The 23,569-nt window shown below is 37.4% G+C and overlaps 1 protein-coding gene across 10 annotated transcripts in view; it reads left to right on the forward strand.

The window, feature by feature from the left end:
* The window catches only part of TTC13 (tetratricopeptide repeat domain 13), a 202,629-nt gene that overhangs the window by 145,143 nt on the left and 33,917 nt on the right, over nt 1-23,569 (forward strand). For all 10 annotated transcript variants that reach the window (XM_060192005.1, XM_060192007.1, XM_060192006.1 and 7 more), the window contains 2 exons: nt 280-363; nt 1,119-1,203. In XM_060192005.1, coding sequence (XP_060047988.1) covers nt 280-363; nt 1,119-1,203 — 169 coding nt within the window. The remainder of the gene's footprint in view (nt 1-279; nt 364-1,118; nt 1,204-23,569) is intronic.

The following is a 23,569-nucleotide window of genomic DNA, read 5'->3' on the forward strand; positions in this document are numbered from 1 at the left end:
AAAAGTCTGGCCCTCATTTATATGCTAGAGGATTTTCTTCTTACTTTGGGATCTTTGAAACTGACTTTAGTGCCTTTACTGGCAGATTCTGGTCTAGAAGCTAACAATCTTGCTAAAAGGGTTTTTTGTTTTTCATCATTGGTCACAAACTAGTGAATTTCCCCAACTTTTTTGTTCTATGTTATCCTCAGAGCCATCTTATTATTCTTTTTAATGATCTTTGAAATGCTAATTGGAACATAACCTTTTTTGTAAAGAAATTCTGTTTTTTTCTTACAGAGGTCAAGTAATTAACATGAGATACCTGGAATATTTTGAGAAAATTCTCCATTTTATTAAGGATAGAATTCTTGTTTATCATGGGTAATCATTTAATTTTATTTTATAATAATAAATAGATTTCATGTGTTTTACATTATAGTTATAAAATTTTAAAACTAAGCCCATAAAAATTATAAACTAAGTTTATAATTTTTTATATTACTTGGTATGACAAAAGTTTCTTTCAAATACCACATAATATCTGTAAACATCAACTGAGATTTTTAAATTTAGCACACAATGGGTGACTTATTGTCTCTATTCTAGAAAGCAAGAGTCTTCTTTGAATTCTTTTACTAAGAATTTAGCCTTAATATTCATTGTCTCCCTCACCTGAAAGACAGTATGATATAAATATAACAGCAAACAGGACACTAGGAAAGAAATGAACTCTGGATAATTATCACCAAGTAAATATAACATTGGCATTTTTGTAAAGCTAGCAGATTTCCATCTGTACAACTATATAAGGAAAATGCATTTGCCTCTAATTTCAGATACAATAAGAGAAGCAAATATTTTTGATGAAATCCATCCCATATATGTATATACAAACACCAGCATTAATCCATTCTGTTTTTTCCTATTTCACCATTTAGATTGGCTGCTGCTAGCTATTTTCTTAATTCCTATCTGAAACCTGAAATTCTAGAATTAAACCATGTTATTATGAAGATTTTGTTATGATCCGCCATTTTGATTATTGAACTACCCATTATCTACTTAATGAAAGGTAACAACATAGTTATAACATCTGTATTAATATAAGTATTATCTCTTTCTCCCTCTTTTTTAAGAGCTAATAATCCAAAGGGAATGATGGAAGTTAGAGAAGCTCTGGAAAAAGTACACAAAGTAGAAGACCTTCTTCCAATTATGAAGGTAAATTTATCATCAAAGTCATAGTTGATGTTTTTAGGAGGAGAAAAATTCAAGAAATCAATTATTAAATAAATGTTTGCTAATATTATGCTGTATGTTTTTTACAGTGTATATAGAGTGCTACCTGAAAACAGTACTATAAATACACTCTAAATAATAAACAAAATAAAACACAGGCAGCATACTCAAAACAAAAGTCAGTCTGTAAGAAAACATTTAGTGTAGGAAATGAGGAAGAATGTGAAAAAAACATATGTTTAATTTCTTCTGTGGTTACAATGGCATGACTGATACTCAACTGCTGTATCACATTAGTACAGTTATAAAACTGGGCAAAAGAAAAGGCAGCTATTTTTATACTAATATAGACTCTTATTAGCAAAGAACTCAATCTAAAATTATAGCAACAAATTATAAATTTATCAGTAAATCTATGAATTATGTCTAAATTATTTTTTAATTTACAATTAATTTTTTCTTTATTGGGGATTAATGTTTTATAATCAACAGTAAATACAGTAGTTTGTACATGTATAACATTTCCTAGTTTTCCACATAACAATACAACCCCCACTAGGTCCTCTGCCATCATGTTCCAGGACCTGTACTCTTCCCCGCCCCCACCCCAGAGTATTTTACTTTAGTGCAATATACTAACTTCATTCCAAGTTCTGCTTAGTGTTTTCTCTTCTGATATTGTTTTTCAACTTCTGCCTGTGATTAAGATCATCCCATATTCATCCTTCTATTATAAGTCTAAATTATCGCAACAAGGAACAACAATCTAAAGTCAATAGGAGGGAAATAATAAAAATAAGAGCATAAATAAATGAAATAGAAATAAAAAAGACTATATAGTTAAGATTTGTATAGATGAACAATTATTAACTATGCTCAATAAGAAAAAAGATATCAATACACAGGACTGGTTTACAGATTTCTGGAGATAGAGCCATCATTGAATAGTCACCCACAAATTAGCTCCCTTAATGAAACCAATATTACAATGAAATATACCAGAACACAGCTGGGATTTCTGGATTAAATATCAGCTGAAAATAGGTGATGGGATAAGTATTTCAGGGTGGAGACACATCAGCCACTAGAGATATCTTGTCAAAATGAATAATAGGCTCAGGAAAGAAGAAATTGTAAGCATGTAAGATCTCACCTCTGAAGCATACCAGGGGAACCGAAATGCTAAACACAAGGACTCACCTTTGTGGCAGGGAGGAAAGCCAGTCAAAGCAGGTGGCTGAATTATAAAGAGACATTCTAATGATGTCACCTTCCCCATAGTATAGAACTGCCCCAGTGAAGGTACACAGGCTGGGGAAGTGAATCTTTGCCCTGTCCAATATTCAAAGAAATTTATCTTTGTACTGAAGGATATGAAGAGGGCAGGTTATAGGCTGAAATACTTTCTCTGGACCCAGGCATTACAGTGATGCTAGTTGCTATATTGTCATTTTACTCCTTCAACACTCTTCCACTACCCCCCCAAACAACTCATAATCAAAGAAGAAATCCAGCCTTTAGAGTGCCTGATCAAGAATAGAAGTCCAGCTAAATGTATAAACAAAAAAATTTCCAACAATGCTGATAGTAGAGAAATTATTACAAAAAGTGAGCCATGGTACAAATCTACAAAGATGCACTCATATAAATAATTCAGGAAATATATCAGTAAGACACTTAAGAAATCACAGTAACTCAACATACAGAAGGAGGTTTAAGATCAAAACAAAGTGGTAAAGGAATCAAGAAAAATTTGCCAAAGAGTTTAAAACTTTGAAGAAAAAAAAGAACCAAACAGTTACAGGGTGTGATGGATACTTTGAATGAAATGCAGGCTCAACTGGAAAGCCTTGGAAGTAGACTTGACTATGCAGAGAAAAGAATTTCAGGATTAGAGGATAAAATAACCATTATCTCTAAAATATAAGAGGGGGGGGTTGGAAAAAAGAAACAACACTGAAAAATATCAAACTACATTAGAAATAAAAAAAAATTAAAAGGTAATGGGAATTGCAGAAATAAAAGAGAAAGGGGAACAAAGAACATATGCAGGCAATAATAGCTGGAAAATTTCCAAATCTAGAGAATGGCTAAGATTTAAATGTTCAGCAAGTATAGAAAACATTCAGTTTTTTAAACTAAAAATGACGCCAAGACATATCATTGCTAGATTATCAAAGTCCGGGACAAGACCAGCAAGATAACTCACCTCGGTGGTACACTTGCTTTGCCGTGTATGTTCTAGCCTGATCCCTACCAAATTGGAGAAAACTTCAATCTTGTAGTGCCTCTCTCTCTCTCTCTCTCTCCCTGAAAAAGTAAGCCCAGAGCAATGAAGACATGAAGATCTGGCAACAGCAAAATAAATGCCAACAACAACACAAAGCATTGCAGGTTGCTAGGCAGAAGAAGAAAGTTGTCAGTCAAAGTTCACCGCCAGTATGCCGGGCTAGCTTCGCAGCGGGAGACAGACCAGGGACACACGGCTGAGCGGAGAAGCAATATTTCTTTTTTCACCAGCGAACGGTTCAAAAAACTAATCTAATCACCACACAATTCTGTCCTGCCTCTCTCTCCTCCGTCGGCAGCATCAGGAACCAAGGAAGTAATAGGATAGGGAGAGGGGAGAAGCAAGAAGTGCGAAAAGGCAAGGACTAAACCAAAATCTCCCACAGGCAGGGGGAGTGAGACCAAACCAATGTAACAGAATGACCATGTAAATAGACCACAAGCAATGTAACATAAGGGATCCCAGAAGCAGAACTAGAAGCATACCAACAGAAAGTGACAAAGGCAACATGATCAGGTTCTCATCAAACTTCTCAGCAGAAACCTGGGAAGCCAGTAGAGATGGAATGACAACTACCAACCATAAATACATTAGTCTGCCAGATTATCAATAAAATCTGTGGGAGAAATAGAGACCTCCTCAGATGTACAAAAGTCAAGTTTACATTTCTGCCTTACAAGAATTATTGAATGGAATTCAATAAAAGACAGAAGAGGAGCTACAAATAACTGAATGAGGAAAGTATTATTTACCAACTCAGATGAAAACAACAGATTCTCAGTATTTACAATAGTAAGATAAACAAAAAGTTTGTTTAGGAGAATTTGTGACCTTCCAGTTGAAAACAATGTGGGAAAAACATTCCTGTTGGAACTCTCACAGGGAAGGTATCCTTACCTACACTAGAGGAAAAGTGTACCTTCTACCTACTCTTGAATTCCAGGGCCATACAAACCTGCTCACACAGCACAGGAAAGTGAGAGAGAGGTAGCTGTAAGGTGTAACCCCCTCCCTTAAGGCAGATGCCAACCCATGAAGTTCTTGAAAACTGCTGTACCTCAAAGGGAACAGAAACAAAGAACTCTGCACTGGAATTAGAATGGAGACAAAGAACACAGCACCTAAATTCAGAACCAACCGGAGAGTGGGAAGAGTGAGCATCTCCTTCCAGAAATCACAACTCGTATATTCCCCAACTAAATGAGTGGCTTGTTCCCATTTGCAGTCTCACGGCAGCAGGTTTCTAGACAGTTCTTCTATAGCCCTAGTATCCCATGCCACCCTAAAACTAGTAGAAACTATCATTAAGTTCATAAAAGTGGCAGGATAATATATATAATCAAGTAGTTCTGAATCAGAGGAAAGGGAAACAAAGTATACAATCCCATTCACAGTCAAACTGAAAAAGACAAAATTCCTTTGAATAAACCTCAACAGTGAAATCTCTTAATTTTGTAAAGCAGTGTTAAGTCACTAATTTTTTTAATTAATTTTAAAACTAAAAAGACTGATTTACTAGACTTGTACAGGTTCAATCCTCAGCAATACTATAAACCAAAGCGGTGCTCTTGTCAGTTGGTCAGTCTGGCTATCTATCTATATCTCTCATCAAAATAAAGCAAAGTATATTTTAAAAATAAAGAACATATATAAGTAGTCAATGTCATACTCAGTGGTGAAAACTAAAAGCTTTTTCCCTAATACCTGGAACTAGACACAATATCCACTGTTCAGCATAGTCTTGGGCATCCTTGCCAGAGCAATCAAAGAGGTATTAAAGGAATTAAAATTGGAAAGGAAGAAGTTAAGCTATTTGCAAATCACTTGATAATATACATAGAAAACCCTAAGACTCCCTCAAAAAACTAGTAAAAACTATCATTAAGTTCAGAAAAGTGGCAGGATACAATATATATGTATATGTATGTGTAGTTCTGAATAAGAGGAAAGGGAAACAAACTATGTAATCTCATTCACAAACTGAAAAAGATAAAATTTCTTTTGAGTAAACCTCTACTGTGAAATCTCTTAATTTTGATTTTGTAAACCACTGTTAAGTCACTAATTTTTAAAATTACTTTAAAAACTAAAACTTGAGGGGGCTGGGTGGTGGTGCACCTGGTTGAGCGCACATATTACAGTGCACAAGGACCTGGGTTCGAACCCCCAGTCCCTACCTGCAGGGAGAAAGCTTTATGAGTGGTGAAGCAGGTCTGCAGGTGTCTATCTCTCTCCCTCTCTGTCTCCCCTCCTCTCAGTGTCTGGCTGTCTCTATCCAATAAATAAATAAAGATAAAAAAAAATTTAAAAAAAGAAAAGCTTTAAAAAAACCTAAAACTTGATTTACTAGACTTATACAGGTATGTGGAACACAAAGTATGGTTTTGCTGAGGTTAGGAGGCAGAGATTAGAGTTTGTGTCTGCTGAACATTATAGAATTTCTGGGGCAGAAAACACAGTGGGTGAGTGCCCAGAGATTAGTGTGGAAGTTCATTGTTTTCCCTTTTTTTTTTTCCCTTTCTTTAATTTTTTTTTATTGGGGAATTAATGTTTTACATTCAACAGTAAGTAAAATAGTTTGAACATGCATAACATTCCCCAGTTTCCCATATAACAATACAACCACCACTAGGTCCTCTGTCATCCTTCTTGGACCTGTGTTCTCCCACTAAGAAGTAGACACGTGTGTAGTGAGATTTTGAAAGGCAGTGAGGAATGGCTGTTATCAAAATGTAAGTTCAATAGCAGTATCTCACATTTATAGTATCAGAGATAAGATTCAGTCTTTACCAGGATTGAGAAATCCTGTAGCACATTTGGCACTTAACACCACAGAAAGACTGCAATATAGGGTCTTCATCCTCAAACGAAGGAAAATTTTCAAATAGAACACCCTAGCAAAATATAAAACCAAGCACAAGAGGCTTAAACAGTTCTGTTGCTGATCTGACTACCTGCCAAAAGTAAATCTCAGTGGTTTTTAAAGGAAAGCAACATACTCTAGACTCGTTGATTTTCAGGTAAGAAGTGGGAAAATAGGAGTGTATGTTAACACCAATTCTGCCACCTGTGTGTCACCCCCCCACCCCCATGAAGCTGAAAATTACCCTCACCCTCCACCCAGAGATTTTTACTTTGATGCAATACTCCAAACTTATTTTACAAATAAACTTAAAAAAAAAAGAAGTAGGAAAATGTGACTCAACAAAGAAAAATGAAATTAGTTATCTGAAAGATTCCAAGATGAATCAGAAGTTGGAATTGACTCTTTTATAATCCTTGTCTTCTTATTCTTCTTTTTAACTTGCTTTTTTTCCTCTTGTGTTGCCTTTTTTTTTTTTTTAGTGTTGTTGGATAAGACAGAGAGAAATGGAAAGAAATGGGGAAGACAGAGAGGGGGAGAGAAAGGCACCTGCAGACCTGCTTTACCACCCCTGAATCAACTCCCCTGAAGGTGGGGAGCCAGGTGGAACCAGATCCCTACCCAGGTTCCTGAGCTTTGCACTACTGTGTGCTTAACCTGCTGCTACCCTTGTCTTCTCCATACATGTTTTTTTTTTCTTTTCATAATTTTATTGTGGGGTTAATGATTTACGGTACAATTGTTGACAGAGGGTACAATTTCTTTTTTTTTTTTTACTTTATTTATTTATAAAATGGAAACAGAAGGGTACAATTCCCACCACCAAAGCTCCTTATCCCATCCCCTCCCCTGATAGCTTTCCTATTCTTTAGCCCTCTGGGAGTATGGATCCAGGGCCATTATGGGGTGCAGAAAGTGGAAGATCTGGCTTCTGTAATTGCTTCCCTGCTGAACATGGGCTTTGACAGGTCGATCCATATTCCTAGCCTGTCTCTCTTTCCCTTCTGGGGCAGAGCTCTGAGGGAGCAGAGCTCCAGGACACATTGGTGGCATAGTCTGTCCAGGGAAATCCCGTTGGCATCATGACAGCATCTGGAACCTGGTGGCAGAAAAAGTGATAAGTTTTTGCAAATCACTGTCAACCCCAACTTAAAGTCCTTTTCTACCGTTGTGCTCCGGAACTCCAAAGTCTTCCCTTCTCTGCCTCCTCCCAGCCCTCCTTTCCCAGAGTTCTTTGCTTTGGTGCAATATTCCAAAACCAGTCTAAGTTTTACTTTGTGTTTTATCTTTCTGTCCTTATTTCTTAAGTTCTTCATATGAGTGAGATCAGCCAGTGTTCATCTTTCTCTTTTTGGTTTATCTCATTTAGCCATTTGGCATCGCTTCTTTTTTTTTTTTTTTCCTCCAGGGTTATTGCTGGGGCTCTGTGCCTGCACTAGAATCCACTGCTCCTATGGCCATTTTTTCAATTTTTTGGATAGGACAAAGAGAAATTGAGAGAGGAGGGGAAGAATGAGAGGGAGAGAGAGAATGATAGATACCTTTAGACCTGCTTCACTTGTGAAGTGACCCCCCTGCAGGTAGGGAGCCAGGGGCTTCAACTAGGATCCTTGAATAAGTGGTTGTGTTTTGTACTATGTATGCTTAACCCGGTGCATCACCCCCCGGCCCCCTTATATCATTTCTTATAAATGCGTTTTAAGAACTTAGAGAAAAACATGAAAAAAATGGACAATCTCAGTAAAGACATGCAAAATATAAAAAGAATCAAAAGAAAATTTTAGGATTTAAAAGTCAGATTCAGATTCTCATTGATAATCAAGTTCCCAGATATCTTTCTAGTCAGAGATTTACTTAACAGTAGCTGGATGACACACAAACCTATGCAACATCTTCACTCTCACTGTGAAGACTAGAAAATATACAGAGATGGCATCTTGCATCCTCACCTTCTTTATATGCATGGAGATAGGAAGTAAAAACTGATGCCCACCATCACATTGAAGCCAGTATTTTGGTTAAACTGAATATATCTCAAAGTGTATGTTAATTTACAGTTTTACTGGTTTAGAATCTTTCTTCCAGCTTAGGGTGTTTTCATTGTCTACCCCTGATTTTCAGAGAAGACCAGCAATGGAACACTACATAGTAATAAAAATGAGAAAGAATATTACTGTACATAGCCACAGGGGTAAACCTCAAAGACATGTTGAATAAGAGAGGCCAGGTTTAGAAAAAGGCCATTTAGAAAATATTTTTTACCACCCCATAAGGAACAGTGATTCTTACAAGGAATGGGATTTACCTGAAAGAACAGGAACATACTTTCCACAATGATGGAAATAGGACATGTCTTGATTAAAGTAGTGGTTAGATGAATGTATAAATTTACTAAAGTATATCAAATTATACATCACAGTTTATTGAGTATAATGTTTATGTCAGTAAAAAGTATGTAAATTTATTTCTGAAAGATTGAGCTAGTGTCTTATGTAGGTAGGTAGATATAGATGGCAACTAAATAGAAATAATATTCTCAAATCTTTTTAAATTTTGTATTGATACATAGTATTATCCGATTTTAGGTATATAGTCACATCTATGTATTATATGTCTATCACTCATTCCGTTAACCAACAAAGTTCCTGTCCCACAAAATCAAAGAGAACCAACCATTCACTTCCTTTCAATAATGGCTATAATTATCAGAGTTTAAATATTTTCTGCAAGTTCTATTTTTAGTTATGAGACTATCCAGTAGTTTACCCTTATTTTTTTATTCATTTAGCCTAATAATCTCCAACTTCATACATTTTGTCCTAAATGATAAAATCTCATCTTTTTTTTTTTTTTTTTTGTATTGCAGAGGTATATACTATTGATTATATATCTGGTATCTTCTTTACTAATTACCTGTTGATGGGCATTTAGGGTGATTTCCTATTTTAACTACTGTGAAAATGGTGCAACTATAAAGATAGGGAAACATATGTCCTATTAATTTAGTGTTTACTTTCTTTTTCAGTTTCAATACTGCTTTATTAAGGAAATATTGATTTATAGAACTGTTGTCAGAAGGGTACATCTCTCTTTTATATTTAATTTTTTATTTACAAAAAGGAAACATTTACTAAACCATAGAATAAGAGGGGTACAACTTCACACAATTCCTACCACCAGAATTCTGTATCCCATTCCCTCCCCCTGATAGGTTTCCTATTCTTTAACTCGCTGGGAGTATGTACCCAAGGTCATTGTGGGATGCAGAAGGTGGAAGATCTGGCTTCTGTAATTGCTTCCCTGCTGAACATGGGCGTTGACAGGTCGATCCATACTCCCAGCCTGTCTCTCTCTTTCCCTAGTGAGGAAGGGCTCTGGGGAAGTGGGGCTTCAGGACACATTGGTGGGGTTGTTTGTCCAGGGAAGTCTGGTTGGCATCATACTAGCATCTGGAACCTGGTGGTTGAAAATAGAGTTAACATACAAAGCCAGACAAATTGTTGACCAGTCATGAGCTTCTAAAGGCTGGAATAGTGCAGAGGAAGAGCTGGGGGGTCCTCCATATTATAGATAGCTAGTAGGCATATTTTAGCTATATTCCAAAGGGCCTGTGGCTATACTAGTGTTTTTTTGTTTGTTTGTTTGTTTGTTTTGTTTTGTTTTTGCCTGAGCCTGAAATCTGATATGCAAGTGGATCCTAATTATTGTCTGGGGAGGTGATGTCATGGCTGGCAGAAGGACCAGAAAGCTAGATCAGGGAAGAGAGTAGCTCCCTAATAAGGGAAAGGGGTATAAATATTGTTGACTGTAAACCCCATCAAATTGATGTGATCCATATTCAGATTAGGAGCCTATGTGATCTCTGCATCCCTGTAGATCTGAGCTCACATTCTGTGGTCATAAGTAGGAACGTTCCAAGCTGCCCCAATATCAGGTTCCATCTTCCTCAGGTGTAGCATAGAGTATATTGTCCAGCCTCCTTTCAAGGATGGAACATTCTCTACCATTGTTAATCCCAGCTGAGGGCAAGGTCCTATGGAGGCCCACAAAGGGGTCTGTTGTGTTGTTCCTGATAGGAATGACTGATAACAATGGAGAGAGGGAGAAAAGTGCATTTCTACAAAATCATCATCCTATCCTACTATAGGGATTTAGTTACCATCTACCCATTAGTGCCCCTCCCTTGTCCCATCTGAGTCCCTGTATCTACTATAATAGACTACAGTCCATTGAAGTGTATTTTTGCTTCTTAAATCTCTACTATGAGTACAATCATCCAGAATTTGTTCTTTCCCATCTAGCTTACTTTACTGAAAATGATTCCCTTCTAGTACCATCCTAGTTGTAACAAAGAGAAAATTTCTTCATTTCTTATAGCCTGTAATATTCCATTGTGTATATGTACCACAACTTATTTAATCACTTATCTATTGTTGGACACTTGGGTTGTTTACCAATATTGACTATTATAGTGTTACTTTGAACACAGTTGTGCATAGATCTCTTTTGTTAAGAGTTTCTATATTCCTGTGAGAATGCCATACATCAGAAACAATAGTAAAAACAAATGCTGAAGACACAGCGGTAGGGATGGGGGGAAAGGGAGTGGAGTGGTATGAGACGTCTCCTGCACTGCTGGTGGGAATGTAAATTGGTCCAACCCCTGTGAAGAGCACTCTAGAGAACTCTCACAAGGATAGACACGGACTTACCCTAAGACCCAGCAATTACTCTCTTGGGGACATCCTAAGGAATCAGACATTCATCCAAATAGATCTATGTATACCTATGTTCACAGCTGCACAATTTGTAATAGCCAAAACCTGGAGGCAGCCTAACTGTCCAGCAACTCAGAAAGCTCTGGTATATATACAAAATGGAATACTAATCAGCTACTAAGAAAGATGAATTCACGTTCTTCACCTTGTCTTGGATTCATGTTAAGTGAGATAAGCCAGAAAGAGAAGGGTAAATATGGGATGATCTCATTCATGGGCAGAAGTTGAGAAATAAGAACAGAAAGGGAAACACAAAGCAGAACTTGGACTGGGTTTGGTGTATTGCACCAAAGTAAAGAACACTGGGGGGGCTGGAGGGGAGGGGGTGGTGTTCAGGTTCTGGTATAAATGGTGGAGAAGGATCTAGACTAGGGGGTGAGAGAAAACAGAAATTTTACACATATACCAACAACTGTATTTACTAAAAATCATTAATCTCCCCAAGTAAAAAAAAGGTTTTCTGTTCTTTGGATAAATGCTTATGAGAGGAATTGCTGATTTACATGGTAGGTACATTTCTAATCCTCTGTGGTGTTGATTGTGGAAAATTCCTTTAGTTCTTGAATATTTGAGAAAACCTTTATTTCCCCCTCATATTTTTTGTTTTTTCTTTAATTTTTTATTTATAAAAAGGAAACATTGACTGAACCATAGGATAAGAGGTTACATACATCTGAGAGTATGAGCCCAAGGTATGGATTAACCTGTCAACATCCATGTTCAGCAGGGAAGCAGTTACAGAAGCTAGACCTTCCACCTTCTGCATCCCACAGTGGCTTTGGGTCCATACTCTCAGAGGGTTAAATAATAGGAAAGCTATCAGGGGAAGGTATGGGATACAGAGTTCTGGTGGTGGGAATTGTGTGGAGTTGTACCCCTCTTATCCTATGGTTCAGTCAATGTTTCCTTTTTATAAATAAAAAATTAAAGAATGAACAAAAAATATGAGGGGGAAATAAAGTTTTTCTCAAATATTCAAGAACTGAAGGAATTTGCCACAATCAACACCCCCTTACAAGAACTACTGAACTGAGTCCCGCAAGAAAGGAAGCAAAGGAATACATGTTCCAAACACCAAGTTGCAGATGCTACCATTGTGGGATGCAGAAGGTTGTTTTGCAGTATATAATATTCATGCCTGGAATTTCCTCTCCTTTAGTACTTTTAATATGTCATTCCACTCTCTCCTGGCCTCTAGAGTTTGTAAAGAGAAATCTGATGGAAGTCTTATAGCTCTGCCTTTGTATGTAACTTCTTTCCCTAGCAGCCAGCAAAATTTTTCCTTGTCGTTGACTTTTGATAGTTTTACAATAATGTGCCTTGGCATTAGTCTTTTAGTATTTATAAATCTGGGTGATCGTTCTGCCTCATGGATGAGAATGTTTTGATGGTTTCCTAAGTGAGGGAAGTTCTCAGCTAAAATTGTTCTGAAAAATGGACTCTGGGCTGTTTGCCTTGTCCTCCTCTTTAGATATACCTATCACTCTTATATTCAATCTTTTGATGGAGTCTGCAATTTCACAGAGATTTGCTTCAGTCTTTTTTTTTATTACTTTTTATTTTATTTTTTTTTATTATTGGGGAATTAATGTTTTACATTCAACAGTAATTACAATAGTTTGTACATGCATAACATTTCCCAGTTTCCCCTATAACAATACAACCTCCACTAGGTCCTCTGAATCCTTCTTGGACCTGTATTCTCCCCACCCACCCACCCCAGAGTCTTTTACTTTGGTGTAATACGCCAATTCGATTTCAGGTTCTACTTGTGTTTTCTTTTCTGATCTTGTTTTTCAACTTCTGCCTGAGAGTGAGATTATCCCATATTCATCCTTCTGTTTCTGACTTATTTCATATAACATGAATTTTTCAAGGTCCATCCAAGATCGGCTGAAAACAGTGAAGTCACCATTTTTTACAGCTGAGTAGTATTCCATTGTGTGTGTATATATATATATATATATATATATGTATATATATATATGTATATATGTATGTATATATATACCACAACTTTCTCAGCCACTCATTTGTTGTTGGACACCTGGGTTGCTTCCAGGTTTTGGCTATTACAAATTGTGCTGCCAAGAACATATGTGTACACAGATCTTTTTAGATGGATGTGTTGGGTTCCTTAGGAGAGGAATGTGTTGGGTTCCCAGGAGAGGAATTGCAGGATCGTAGATAGGGTAGGTCTATTTCTAGCCTTCTGAGAGTTCTCCAGACTGTTCTCCACAGAGGCTGGACCAATTGACATTCCCATCAGCAGTGCAGGAGGGTTCCTTTGACCCCACAACCTCTCCAGCATTTGCTGTTGTTACCTTTTCTGATGTATGACATTCTCACAGGAGTGAAGTGATATCTCATTGTTGTCTTGATTTTCATTTCTCTGACAATCAAAGACTTGGAGCATTTTTTCATGTGTTTCTCAGCCTTTTGGATCTCTTCTGTGGTGAATATTCTGTCCATGTCCTCTCCCCATTTGTAGACGGAGTTATTTGTTTTCTTGTTGAGTTTGGCAAGCTCTTTATTTATTTTTGTTATTAGCCTCTTGTATGATGTATGGTATGTAAAGATCTTCTCCCATTCTGTGAGGGGTCTCTTGGATTGGGTAGTGGTTTCTTTTGCTGTGCAGAAGCTTTTTAATTTGATGTAGTCCCATAGGTTAATGCTTGCCTTAGTCTTCCTTGTAATTGGATTTGTTTCATTCAGGATATCTTTAAAATTTATGAGGAAAAGAGTTCTACCAATATTTTCCTCTAAGTATCTTAGAGTTTCTGGTCTAACATCCAAGTCCTTAATCCACTTAGAAATTACTTTTGTGTTTGGTGAAATATAGTGGTTCAGTTTCACCCTTCTGCATGTATCAACCCATTTAATCCAACACCATTTGTTGAAGAGACTCATCTTTCCCCATTTAATAGTCTGGGCAACTTTGTCAAAGATTAGATATCCATAGGTGTGGGGGCTTACTTCTGGGCTCTCAATTCTATTCCACTGGTCAGTGTTTCTATTCATGTTCCAGTACCAAGCAGTTTTGATGACAATGGCCCTATAATACAATTTGAGATCTGAGAGTGTGACGCCTCCAGTTCTGTTCTTTCTTCTCAAGATTGTTTTGGCAATTCTAGGTCTTTTCTGGTTCCAGATAAACATTTGTAGCATTTGTTCTAGTCTCCTAAAAAATGTGCTTGGGATCTTAATGGGGATAGCATTAAATTAGTATATGACAACCAAAAAAGAAAACTACAGACCAATATCTCTGATGAACTTAGATGCGAAAATATTGAACAAAATTTTAGCCAACCGGATACAGCAGTATATCAAAAAGATTGTTCATCATGACCAAGTGGGGTTTATCCCAGGCATGCAAGGTTGGTTTAATATACGTAAATCAATCAATGTGATCCACCACATAAATAAAAGCAGGACCAAAAACCACATAGTCATATCAATAGATGCAGAGAAAGCCTTAGACAAAACACAACATCCATTTATGATCAAAACACTACAAAAAAATGGGAATAGATGGAAAATTCCTCAAGATAGTGGAGTCTATATATAGCAAACCTACAGCCAACATCATAATCAATGGAGAAAAACTGGAAGCATTTCCACTCAGATCAGGTACTAGACAAGGCTGCCCACTATCACCATTACTATTCAACATAGTGTTGGAAGTTCTTGCCATAGCAATCAGGCAGGAGCAAGGAATTAAAGGGATACAGATTGGAAAAGAAGAAGTCAAACTCTCCCTATTTGCAGATGACATGATAGTATACATGGAAAAACCTAAGGAATCCAGCAAGAAGCTTTTGGATATCATCAGGCAATATAGTAAGGTGTCAGGCTATAAAATTAACATTCAAAAGTCAGTGCCATTCCTCTATGCAAACACTAAGTCAGAAGAAGTTGAAATCCAGAAATCAATTCCTTTTACTATAGCAACAAAAACAATAAAATATCTAGGAGTAAATCTAACCAAGGAAGTGAAAGACTTGTATACTGAAAATTATGAGTCACTACTCAAGCAAATTGAAAAAGACACAAAGAAGTGGAAAGATGTTCCATGTTCATGGGTTGGAAGAATTAACATCATCAAAATGAATATATTACCCAGAGCCATCTACAAATTTAATGCTATCCCCATCCAGATCCGAAGTACATTTTTAGGAAAACAGAAAAAATGCTACAGATGTTTATCTGGAACCAGAAAAGACCTAGAATTGCCAAAACAATCTTGAAAAGAAAGAACAGAACCGGAGGCATCACACTCCCAGATTTCAAACTGTATTACAGGGCCATTGTCATCAAAACTGCTTGGTACTGGAACATGAATAGACACACTGACCAGTGGAATAGAATTGAGAGCCCAGAAATGAGGCCCCACACCTATGGACATCTAATCGTTGACAAAGGTGCCCAGATTATTAAATGGGGAAAGCAGAGTCTCTTCAAAAAATGTTGTTGGAAACAATGGATTGAAACATGCAGAAGAATGAAACTTCTTCTTCTTCTAGCGTTTGCCCTTCTTCCGTAGCCAGTCAACAGCGTCAGGTTGAAAGCTGTCAGGAGCTGCTTGTTGCTGGCTTTGAAGGTGACTGGGATCCATGTGGATTCAGTCGGCTAGGAAGGATCATCAGTTTCCCCAATGAATGGGTACTCATGGGATGCACCACGAGAAGGTCGATCCAATGCATCCCAGAATGAAACTGAATCACTGTATTTCACCAAATACAAAAGTAAATTCTAAGTGGATCAAGGACTTGGATGGTAGACCAGAAACTATCAGATACTTAGAGGAAAATATTGGCAGAACTCTTTTCCGCATAAATTTTAAAGACATTTTCAATGAAACGAATCCAATTACAAAGAAGACTAAGGCAAGTATAAACCTATGGAACTATATCAAACTAAAAAGCTTCTTCACAGCAAAAGAAACCACTACCCAAACCAAGAGACCCCTCACAGAATGGGAGAAGATCTTTACATGCCATACATCAGATAAGAGTTTAATAACCAACGTATATAAAGAGCTTGCCAGACTCAACAACAAGAAAACAAATAACCCCATCCAAAAATGGGGGGAGGACATGGACAGAATATTCAACACAGAAGAGATCCAAAAGGCTGAGAAACACATGAAAAAATGCTCCAAGTCTCTGATTGTCAGAGAAATGCAAATAAAGACAACAATGAGATATCACTTCGCTCCTGTGAGAATGTCATACATCAGAAAAGGTAACAGCAGCAAATGCTGGAGAAGGTGTGCGGTCAAAGGAACCTTCCTCCACTGCTGATGGGAATGTCAATTGGTCCAACCTCTGTGGAGAACAGTCTGGAGAACTCTCCAAAGGCTAGAAATGGACCTACCCTATGACCCTGCAATTCCTCTCCTGGGGATATATCCTAAGGAACCCAACACATCCATCCAAAAAGATCTGTGTACCATATGTTCTTGGCAGCACAATTTGTAATAGCCAAAACCTGGAAGCAACTCAGGTGTCCAACAACAGATGAGTGACTGAGCAAGTTGTGGTATATATATATATATATATATATATATATATACACAATGGAATACTACTCAGCTGTAAAAAATGGTGACTTCACTGTTTTCAGCCGATCTTGGATGGACCTTGAAAAATTCATGTTATATGAAATAAGTCAGAAACAGAAGGATGAATATGGGATGATCTCACTCTCAGGCAGAAGTTGAAAAACAAGATCAGAAACGAAAACGCAAGTAGAACCTGAAATGTAATTGGCATATCGCACTAAAGTAAAAGACTCTGGGGTGGGTGGGTGGGGAGAAATCAGGTCCATGAAGGATGAAAAATGACATAGTGGGGGTTGTATTGTTAAATGGGAAACTGGGGAATGTTATGCATGTACAAACTATTGTATTTACTGTTGAATGTAAACATTAGTTCCCAATAAAGAAAGAAATTTTTAAAAAAAAAAAAAAATTAGTATATGGCTCTGGGTAGTATATTCATTTTGATGTTAATTCTTCCATCCCATGAACATGGAATATCTTTCCACTTCTTTGTGTCTTTTTCAATTTGCTTGAGTAGTGACTCATAATTTTCAGTATACAAGTCTTTCACTTCCTTGGTTAGGTTTACTCCTAGGTATTTTATTGTTTCTGTTGCTATAGTAAAAGGAATTGATTTCTGGATTTCAACTTCTTCTAACTTAGTGTTTGAATAGAGTCAGTTTGCCACTGACTTTTGAATGTTAATTTTGTAGCCTGACACCTTCCTGTATTGCCTGATGATATCCAAAAGCTTCTTGCTGGATTCCTTAGGTTTTTCTATGTATATTATCATGTCATCTGCAAATAGGGAGAGTTTGACTTCTCTTCCAATCTGTATGTCTTTAATTTCTTGCTCCTGCCTGATTGCTATGGCAAGAACTTCCAACACTATGTTGAATAGTAATGGTGATAGTGGACAGCCTTGTCTAGTACCTGATCTGAGTGGAAATGCCTCCAGTTTTTCTCCATTGAGTATGATGTTGGCTGTAGGTGTGATATACATAGACTCCACTATCTTGAGGAATTTTCCATTTTTGTAGTGTTTTGATCATAAATGGATGTTGTGTTTTGTCAAAGGCTTTGTCTGCATCTATTGATATGACAATGTGGTTTTTGGTCTTCCTTTTATTGATGTGGTGGATCACATTGATTGATTTACGTATATTAAACTAAGCTTGCATGCCTGGGATAAACCCCACTTGGTCATGATGAACAATCTTTTTTATATTCTGCTATATCCGGTTTGCTAGAATTTTGTTCAATATTTTCGCATCTGTGTCCATCAGAGATATTGGTCTGTAGTTTTCTTTTTTGGTTGTGTCTGTGTCTGCTTTTGGTATCAAAGTGATGTTGACTTCATAGAAGCTGGAAGGAAATATTCCAGTGTCTTTAATCTTCTGGAAGACTTTTAAAAGTAGAGGTATTAGTTCTTCTTTGAAGGTTTTGTAGAATTCATTTGTAAAGCCATCTGGTCCATGACTTTTATTTTTGGGGAGATTTTTGATAACTGTTTCAATTTCATTAGTTGTGATGGGCCTGTTCATGTTATCTAGTTCCTCTTTACTTAATTTTTGGGAGTTCGTAGGTATCTAGGAAATTGTCCATTTCTTCCAGGTTCTCTAGCTTGGTGGCATATAATTGTTCATAGAAGCCTCTCATGATATGTTGAATTTCTGCAGTGTCTGTTGTGATACCTCCTTTTTCATTTACTATCCGATTTATTTGGGTCTTCTCCCTTTTTTGTTTTGTGAGTCTGGTTAAAGGTTTGTCAATTTTGTTCACTCTTTTGAAGAACCAACATTTATTTTCGTTGATCTTTTGTATGGTTTTCTTATTTTCAATGTTATTTATTTCTGCCCTAACTAGTGATTTCTGTCCTTTTGGTTGCTTTAGGGTTCTTTTGTTGTTCTTCTTCTAGGTCTTTAAGATGTGCAATCAGGCTGTTTCTTTGTGCTTTTTCTTATTTCCTAATGTGTGCTTGTATGGCTTAGTTGTGTCCCAAATGTTTTTATAGCTTGTGTCTTCATTTTCATTGAACTCTCAAAACATTTTGATTTCTTCCTCAATTTCCACTTTGACCCAGTAGATGTTAAGGAGTGTACTGTTGAGCTTCCACATTTTGGGACTATTACTAATCTTTTGTCGATTGTTCAGTGTTAGTTTAATTCCACTGTGGTCTGAAAGATGCTTGGGATGATTTCAATGCTCTTGAATTGGCTGATGCTGTCTTTGTGGCCTAACATATGGTCTATCCTTGAGAATGACCCATGTGGACTTGAGTAGAATGTGTATTCCAGTTTCTTGGGATGAATGACTCTGAAAATTTCCAATAGTTCTAGTTTATCTATCTCCTCATTTAGATCCCTTATGTCTTTATTTAGATATTCTGCCTGGAAGATCTCTCAAGTTGAGAGAGTAGGGTGTTGAAGTCCCCTACTAAGACTGTGTTGCTGTTAATATATTGCTGTAGCTCTTTCAGTAGACGTCTGATGTATTTAGATGGCTTCTCATTGATTGCATAGATGTTAATAATTGTTAAGTCCTTTTGATTGACTGATCCTCTGAGCACTAAGTAGTGTCCATTCCTATCTTTTTTAATTTTATTTATTTTATAGTCTATTATGTCAGATATAAGAATAGCTGTTCCTGCCCTTTTTGTGGGCCATTGGCCTGTATGATAGTTTTCCATCCTTTCACTTTGAGTCTGTGTTTGTCTTGTTGAGTTAGGTGGGTTTCCTGTAGACAGGGTTGTGTTTTCTGATCCATCTTCCTACTCTGTGTCTTTTAATAGGTGAATTCAGGCCATTGACATTTATTGATATCAAAGATTGAAGATATTTTAATGCCATTCTTGTAGAGTTTTAGAGTGTTCTGATATATGGCCTATTAATGGTGGCCTGACTGTTTATATGAGACCTTTCAGAACTTCTTTCAGGGCAGGCTTGGTGATAGTTGATTCCTTCAACTGTTGCTTGTCTGAGAAGGGTTTTATGCCTCCATCTAGTCTGAATGATAGTCAGCAGGATACAGTAGTCTTGGTTGAAAGCCTTTCTCATTGAGCACTCGATAGATATCTTGCCATTCTCTTCTTGCCTGTAGTATTTGTGTGGAGAAGTCTGCTGCTAATCTTTCGGGTTTTCCCCTGTAGGTGACGCTTTGTTTTTCTCTTGCAGCCTTCAGGATTGTTTTTTTATCCTTATTCCTTCCCATTTTAAATATGATGTGTCTTGGTGTCTTTAAGTCTGGGTTAATTCTATTTGGGACCCCCTGAGCTTCTTGAATGTCTTCTATGTTTTCTATGTCTTTTATGTTGTCTAGATTAGGGAAGTTCTCAGCTATTATGGCCTGAAGAATGTTTTCTTCCCCACCCTCTCTTTCTTTCTCTGGTAAGCCCATAATGAGTATATTATTTCTTTTGAAGTCATCCCATATGTCTCTGTTATTGTTTTCAGTATCTCTTTTTTTTTTTATTTTTTTTTTTTTTATTTAAGAAAGGATTAATTAAAAAAACCATAGGGTAGGAGGGGTACAACTCCACACAATTCCCACCGCCCAATCTCCATATCCCACCCCCTCCCCTGATAGCTTTCCCATTCTCTATCCCTCTGGGAGCATGGACCCAGGGTCATTGTGGGTTGCAGAAGGTAGAAGGTCTGGCTTCTGTAATTGCTTCCCCGCTGAACATGGGCGTTGACTGGTCGGTCCATACTCCCAGTCTGCCTCTCTCTTTCCCTAGTAGGGTGGGTCTCTGGGGAAGCTGAGCTCCAGGACATATTGGTGGGGTCTTCAATTCAGGGAAGTCTGGCCGGCATCCTGATGACACCTGGAACCTGGTGACTGAAAAGAGAGTTAACATACAAAGCCAAACAAATTGTTGAGCAATCATGGACCCAAAGCTTGGAAAAGTGGATAGGAGGAAGTATTAGGGAGGTACTCACTGCAAACTCTAGTGTACTTCTGCTTTCTTACTTTGGTGCCATACTCCAAACTCAGTCAATTTCTGCTTTGCGTTTCTACTTCTTTTTTTTTTTTTTACATACATAACATTCCCCAGATTCCCATTTAACAATACAACCCCCACTATTTCATTCATCATTTTTCATGGACCTGTATTCTCCCCATCCACCCACCCACCCCAGAGTCTTTTACTTTGGTGTAATACTCCAATTCCATTTCAGGTTCGACTTGTGTTTTCTTTTCTAATCTTGTTTTTCAACTTCGGCCTGAGAGTGAGATCATCCCATATTCATCCTTCTGTTTCTGACTTATTTCACTCAACATGATTTTTTCAAGGTCCATCCAAAATCGGCTGAAAACGGTGAAGTCACCATTTTTTACAGCTGAGTAGTATTCCATTGTGTATATATACCACAACTTGCTCAGCCACTCATCTGTTGTTGGACACCTGGGTTGCTTCCAGGTTTTGGCTATTACAAATTGTGCTGCCAAGAACATATGGTACACAGATCTTTTTGGATGGATGTGTTGGGTTCCTTAGGAGGGGAATTGCAGGGTCATAGGGTAGGTCCATTTCTAGCCTTCGGAGAGTTCTCCAGACTGTTCTCCACAGAGGTTGGACCAATTGACATTCCCACCAGCAGTGCAGGAGGGTTCCTTTGACCCCACACCCTTTCCAGCATTTGCTGCTGTTACCTTTTCTGATGTATGACATTCTCACAGGAGTGAAGTGATATCTCATTGTTGTCTTTATTTGCATTTCTCTGACAATCAGAGACTTGGAGCATTTTTTCATGTGTTTCTCGGCCTTTTGGATCTCTTCTGTGGTGAATATTCTGTCCAAGTCCTCCCTCCATTTTTGGATGGGGTTATTTGTTGTCTTGTTGTTGAGTCTGGCAAGCTCTTTATATACGTTGGTTATTAAACTCTTATCTGATGTATGGCATGTAAAGATCTTCTCCCATTCTGTGAGGGGTCTCTTGATTTGGGTAGTGGTTTCTTTTGCTGTGAAGAAGCTTTTTAATTTGATGTAGTCCCATAGGTTTTTACTTGCCTTAGTCTTCCTTGTAATTGGATTCGTTTCATTGAAAATGTCTTTAAAATTTATGCGGAAAAAAAGTTCTTCCAATATTTTCCTCTAAGTATCTGATAGTTTCTGGTCTAACATCCAAGTCCTTGATCCACTTGGAATTTACTTTTGTATTTGGTGAAATACAGTGGTTCAGTTTCATTCTTCTGCATGTTTCAACCCATTGTTTCCAACACCATTTGTTGAAGAGACTCTGCTTCCCCCATATAATAGTCTGGGCCCCTTTGTCAAAGATTAGATGTCCATACTTGTGGGGCCTCATTTCTGGGCTCTCAATTCTATTCCACTGGTCAGTGTGTCTGTTCATGTTCCAGTACCAAGCAGTTTTGATGACAATGGCCCTATAATACCGTTTGAGATCTGGCAGTGTGATGCCTCCGGTTCTGTTCTTTTTTCTCAAGATTGTTTTGGCAATTCTAGGTCTTTTCTGGTTCCAGATAAACATTTGTAGCGTTTGTTCTATTCTCCTAAAAAATGTGCTTGGGATCTTGATGGGGATAGCATTAAATTTTAGATGGCTCTGGGTAATATATTCATTTTGATGATGTCAATTCTTCCAACCCATGAACATGGAATATCTTTCCACTTCTTTGTGTCTTTTTCAATTTCTTTGAGTAGTGACTCATAATTTTCAGTATACAAGTCTTTCACTTCTTTGGTTAGGTTTACTCCTAGATATTTTATTGTTTTTGTTGCTATAGAAAAAGGAACTGATTTCTGGATTTCAATTTCTTCTAACTTAGTGTTTGCATAGAGGAATGCCACTGACTTTTGAATGTTAATTTTATAGCCTGACACATTACTGTATTGCCTGATGATTTCCAAAAGCTTCTTGCTGGATTCCTTAGGTTTTTCCATGTATACTATCATGTCATCTGCAAATAAGGAGAGTTTGACTTCTTCTCTTCCAATCTGTATGCCTTTAATTCCTTGCTCCTGCCTGATTGCTATGGCAAGAACTTCCAACACTATGTTGAATAGTAATGTTGATAGTGGGCAGCCCTGTCTAGTACCTGATCTGAGGGGAAATGCTTCCAGTTTTTCACCATTGAGTATGATGTTGGTTGTAGGTTTGCTATATATAGACTCCACTATCTTCAGGAATTTTCCATCTATTCCCATTTTTTTGTAGTGTTTTGATCATAAAGGGATGTTGTATTTTGTCAAAGGCTTTCTCTGCATCTATTGATATGACCATGTGGTTTTTGGTCTTGCTTTTGTTGATGTGGTGGATCACATTGATTGATTTACGTATATTAAACCAACCTTGCATGCCTGGGATAAACCCCACTTGGTCATGATGAACAATTTTTTTTGATATACTGCTGTATCCGGTTGTCTAGAATTTTGTTCAATATTTTCGCATCTATGTTCATCAGAGATATTGGTCTGTAGTTTTCTTTTTTGGTTGTGTCCCTGTCTGCTTTTGGTATCAGGATGATGTTGGCTTCATAGAAGCTGGCAGGGAGTATTCCAGTGTCTTCAATCTTCTGGAAGACTTTTAAAAGTAGAGGTATTAGTTCTTCTTTGAAAGTTTTGTAGAATTCATTTGTAAAACCATCTGGTCCAGGACTTTTATTTTTGGGGAGATTTTTGATAACTGTTTCAATTTCATTAGCTGTGATGGGCCTGTTCATGTTATCTACGTCCTCTTTACTTAGTTTTGGAAGTTGGTAGTTATCTAGGAAATCATTCATTTCTTCCAGGTTCTCTAGCTTGGTGGCATATAGTTGTTCATAGAAGCCTCGCATGATATGTTGAATTTCTGCAGTGTCTGTTGTGATTTCTCCTCTTTCATTTACTATCCGATTTATTTGGGTCTTCTCCC

The sequence above is a fragment of the Erinaceus europaeus genome, chromosome 6 (assembly GCF_950295315.1).
Source record: "Erinaceus europaeus chromosome 6, mEriEur2.1, whole genome shotgun sequence".
In the NCBI taxonomy this organism is placed as follows: Eukaryota; Metazoa; Chordata; class Mammalia; order Eulipotyphla; family Erinaceidae; genus Erinaceus; species Erinaceus europaeus.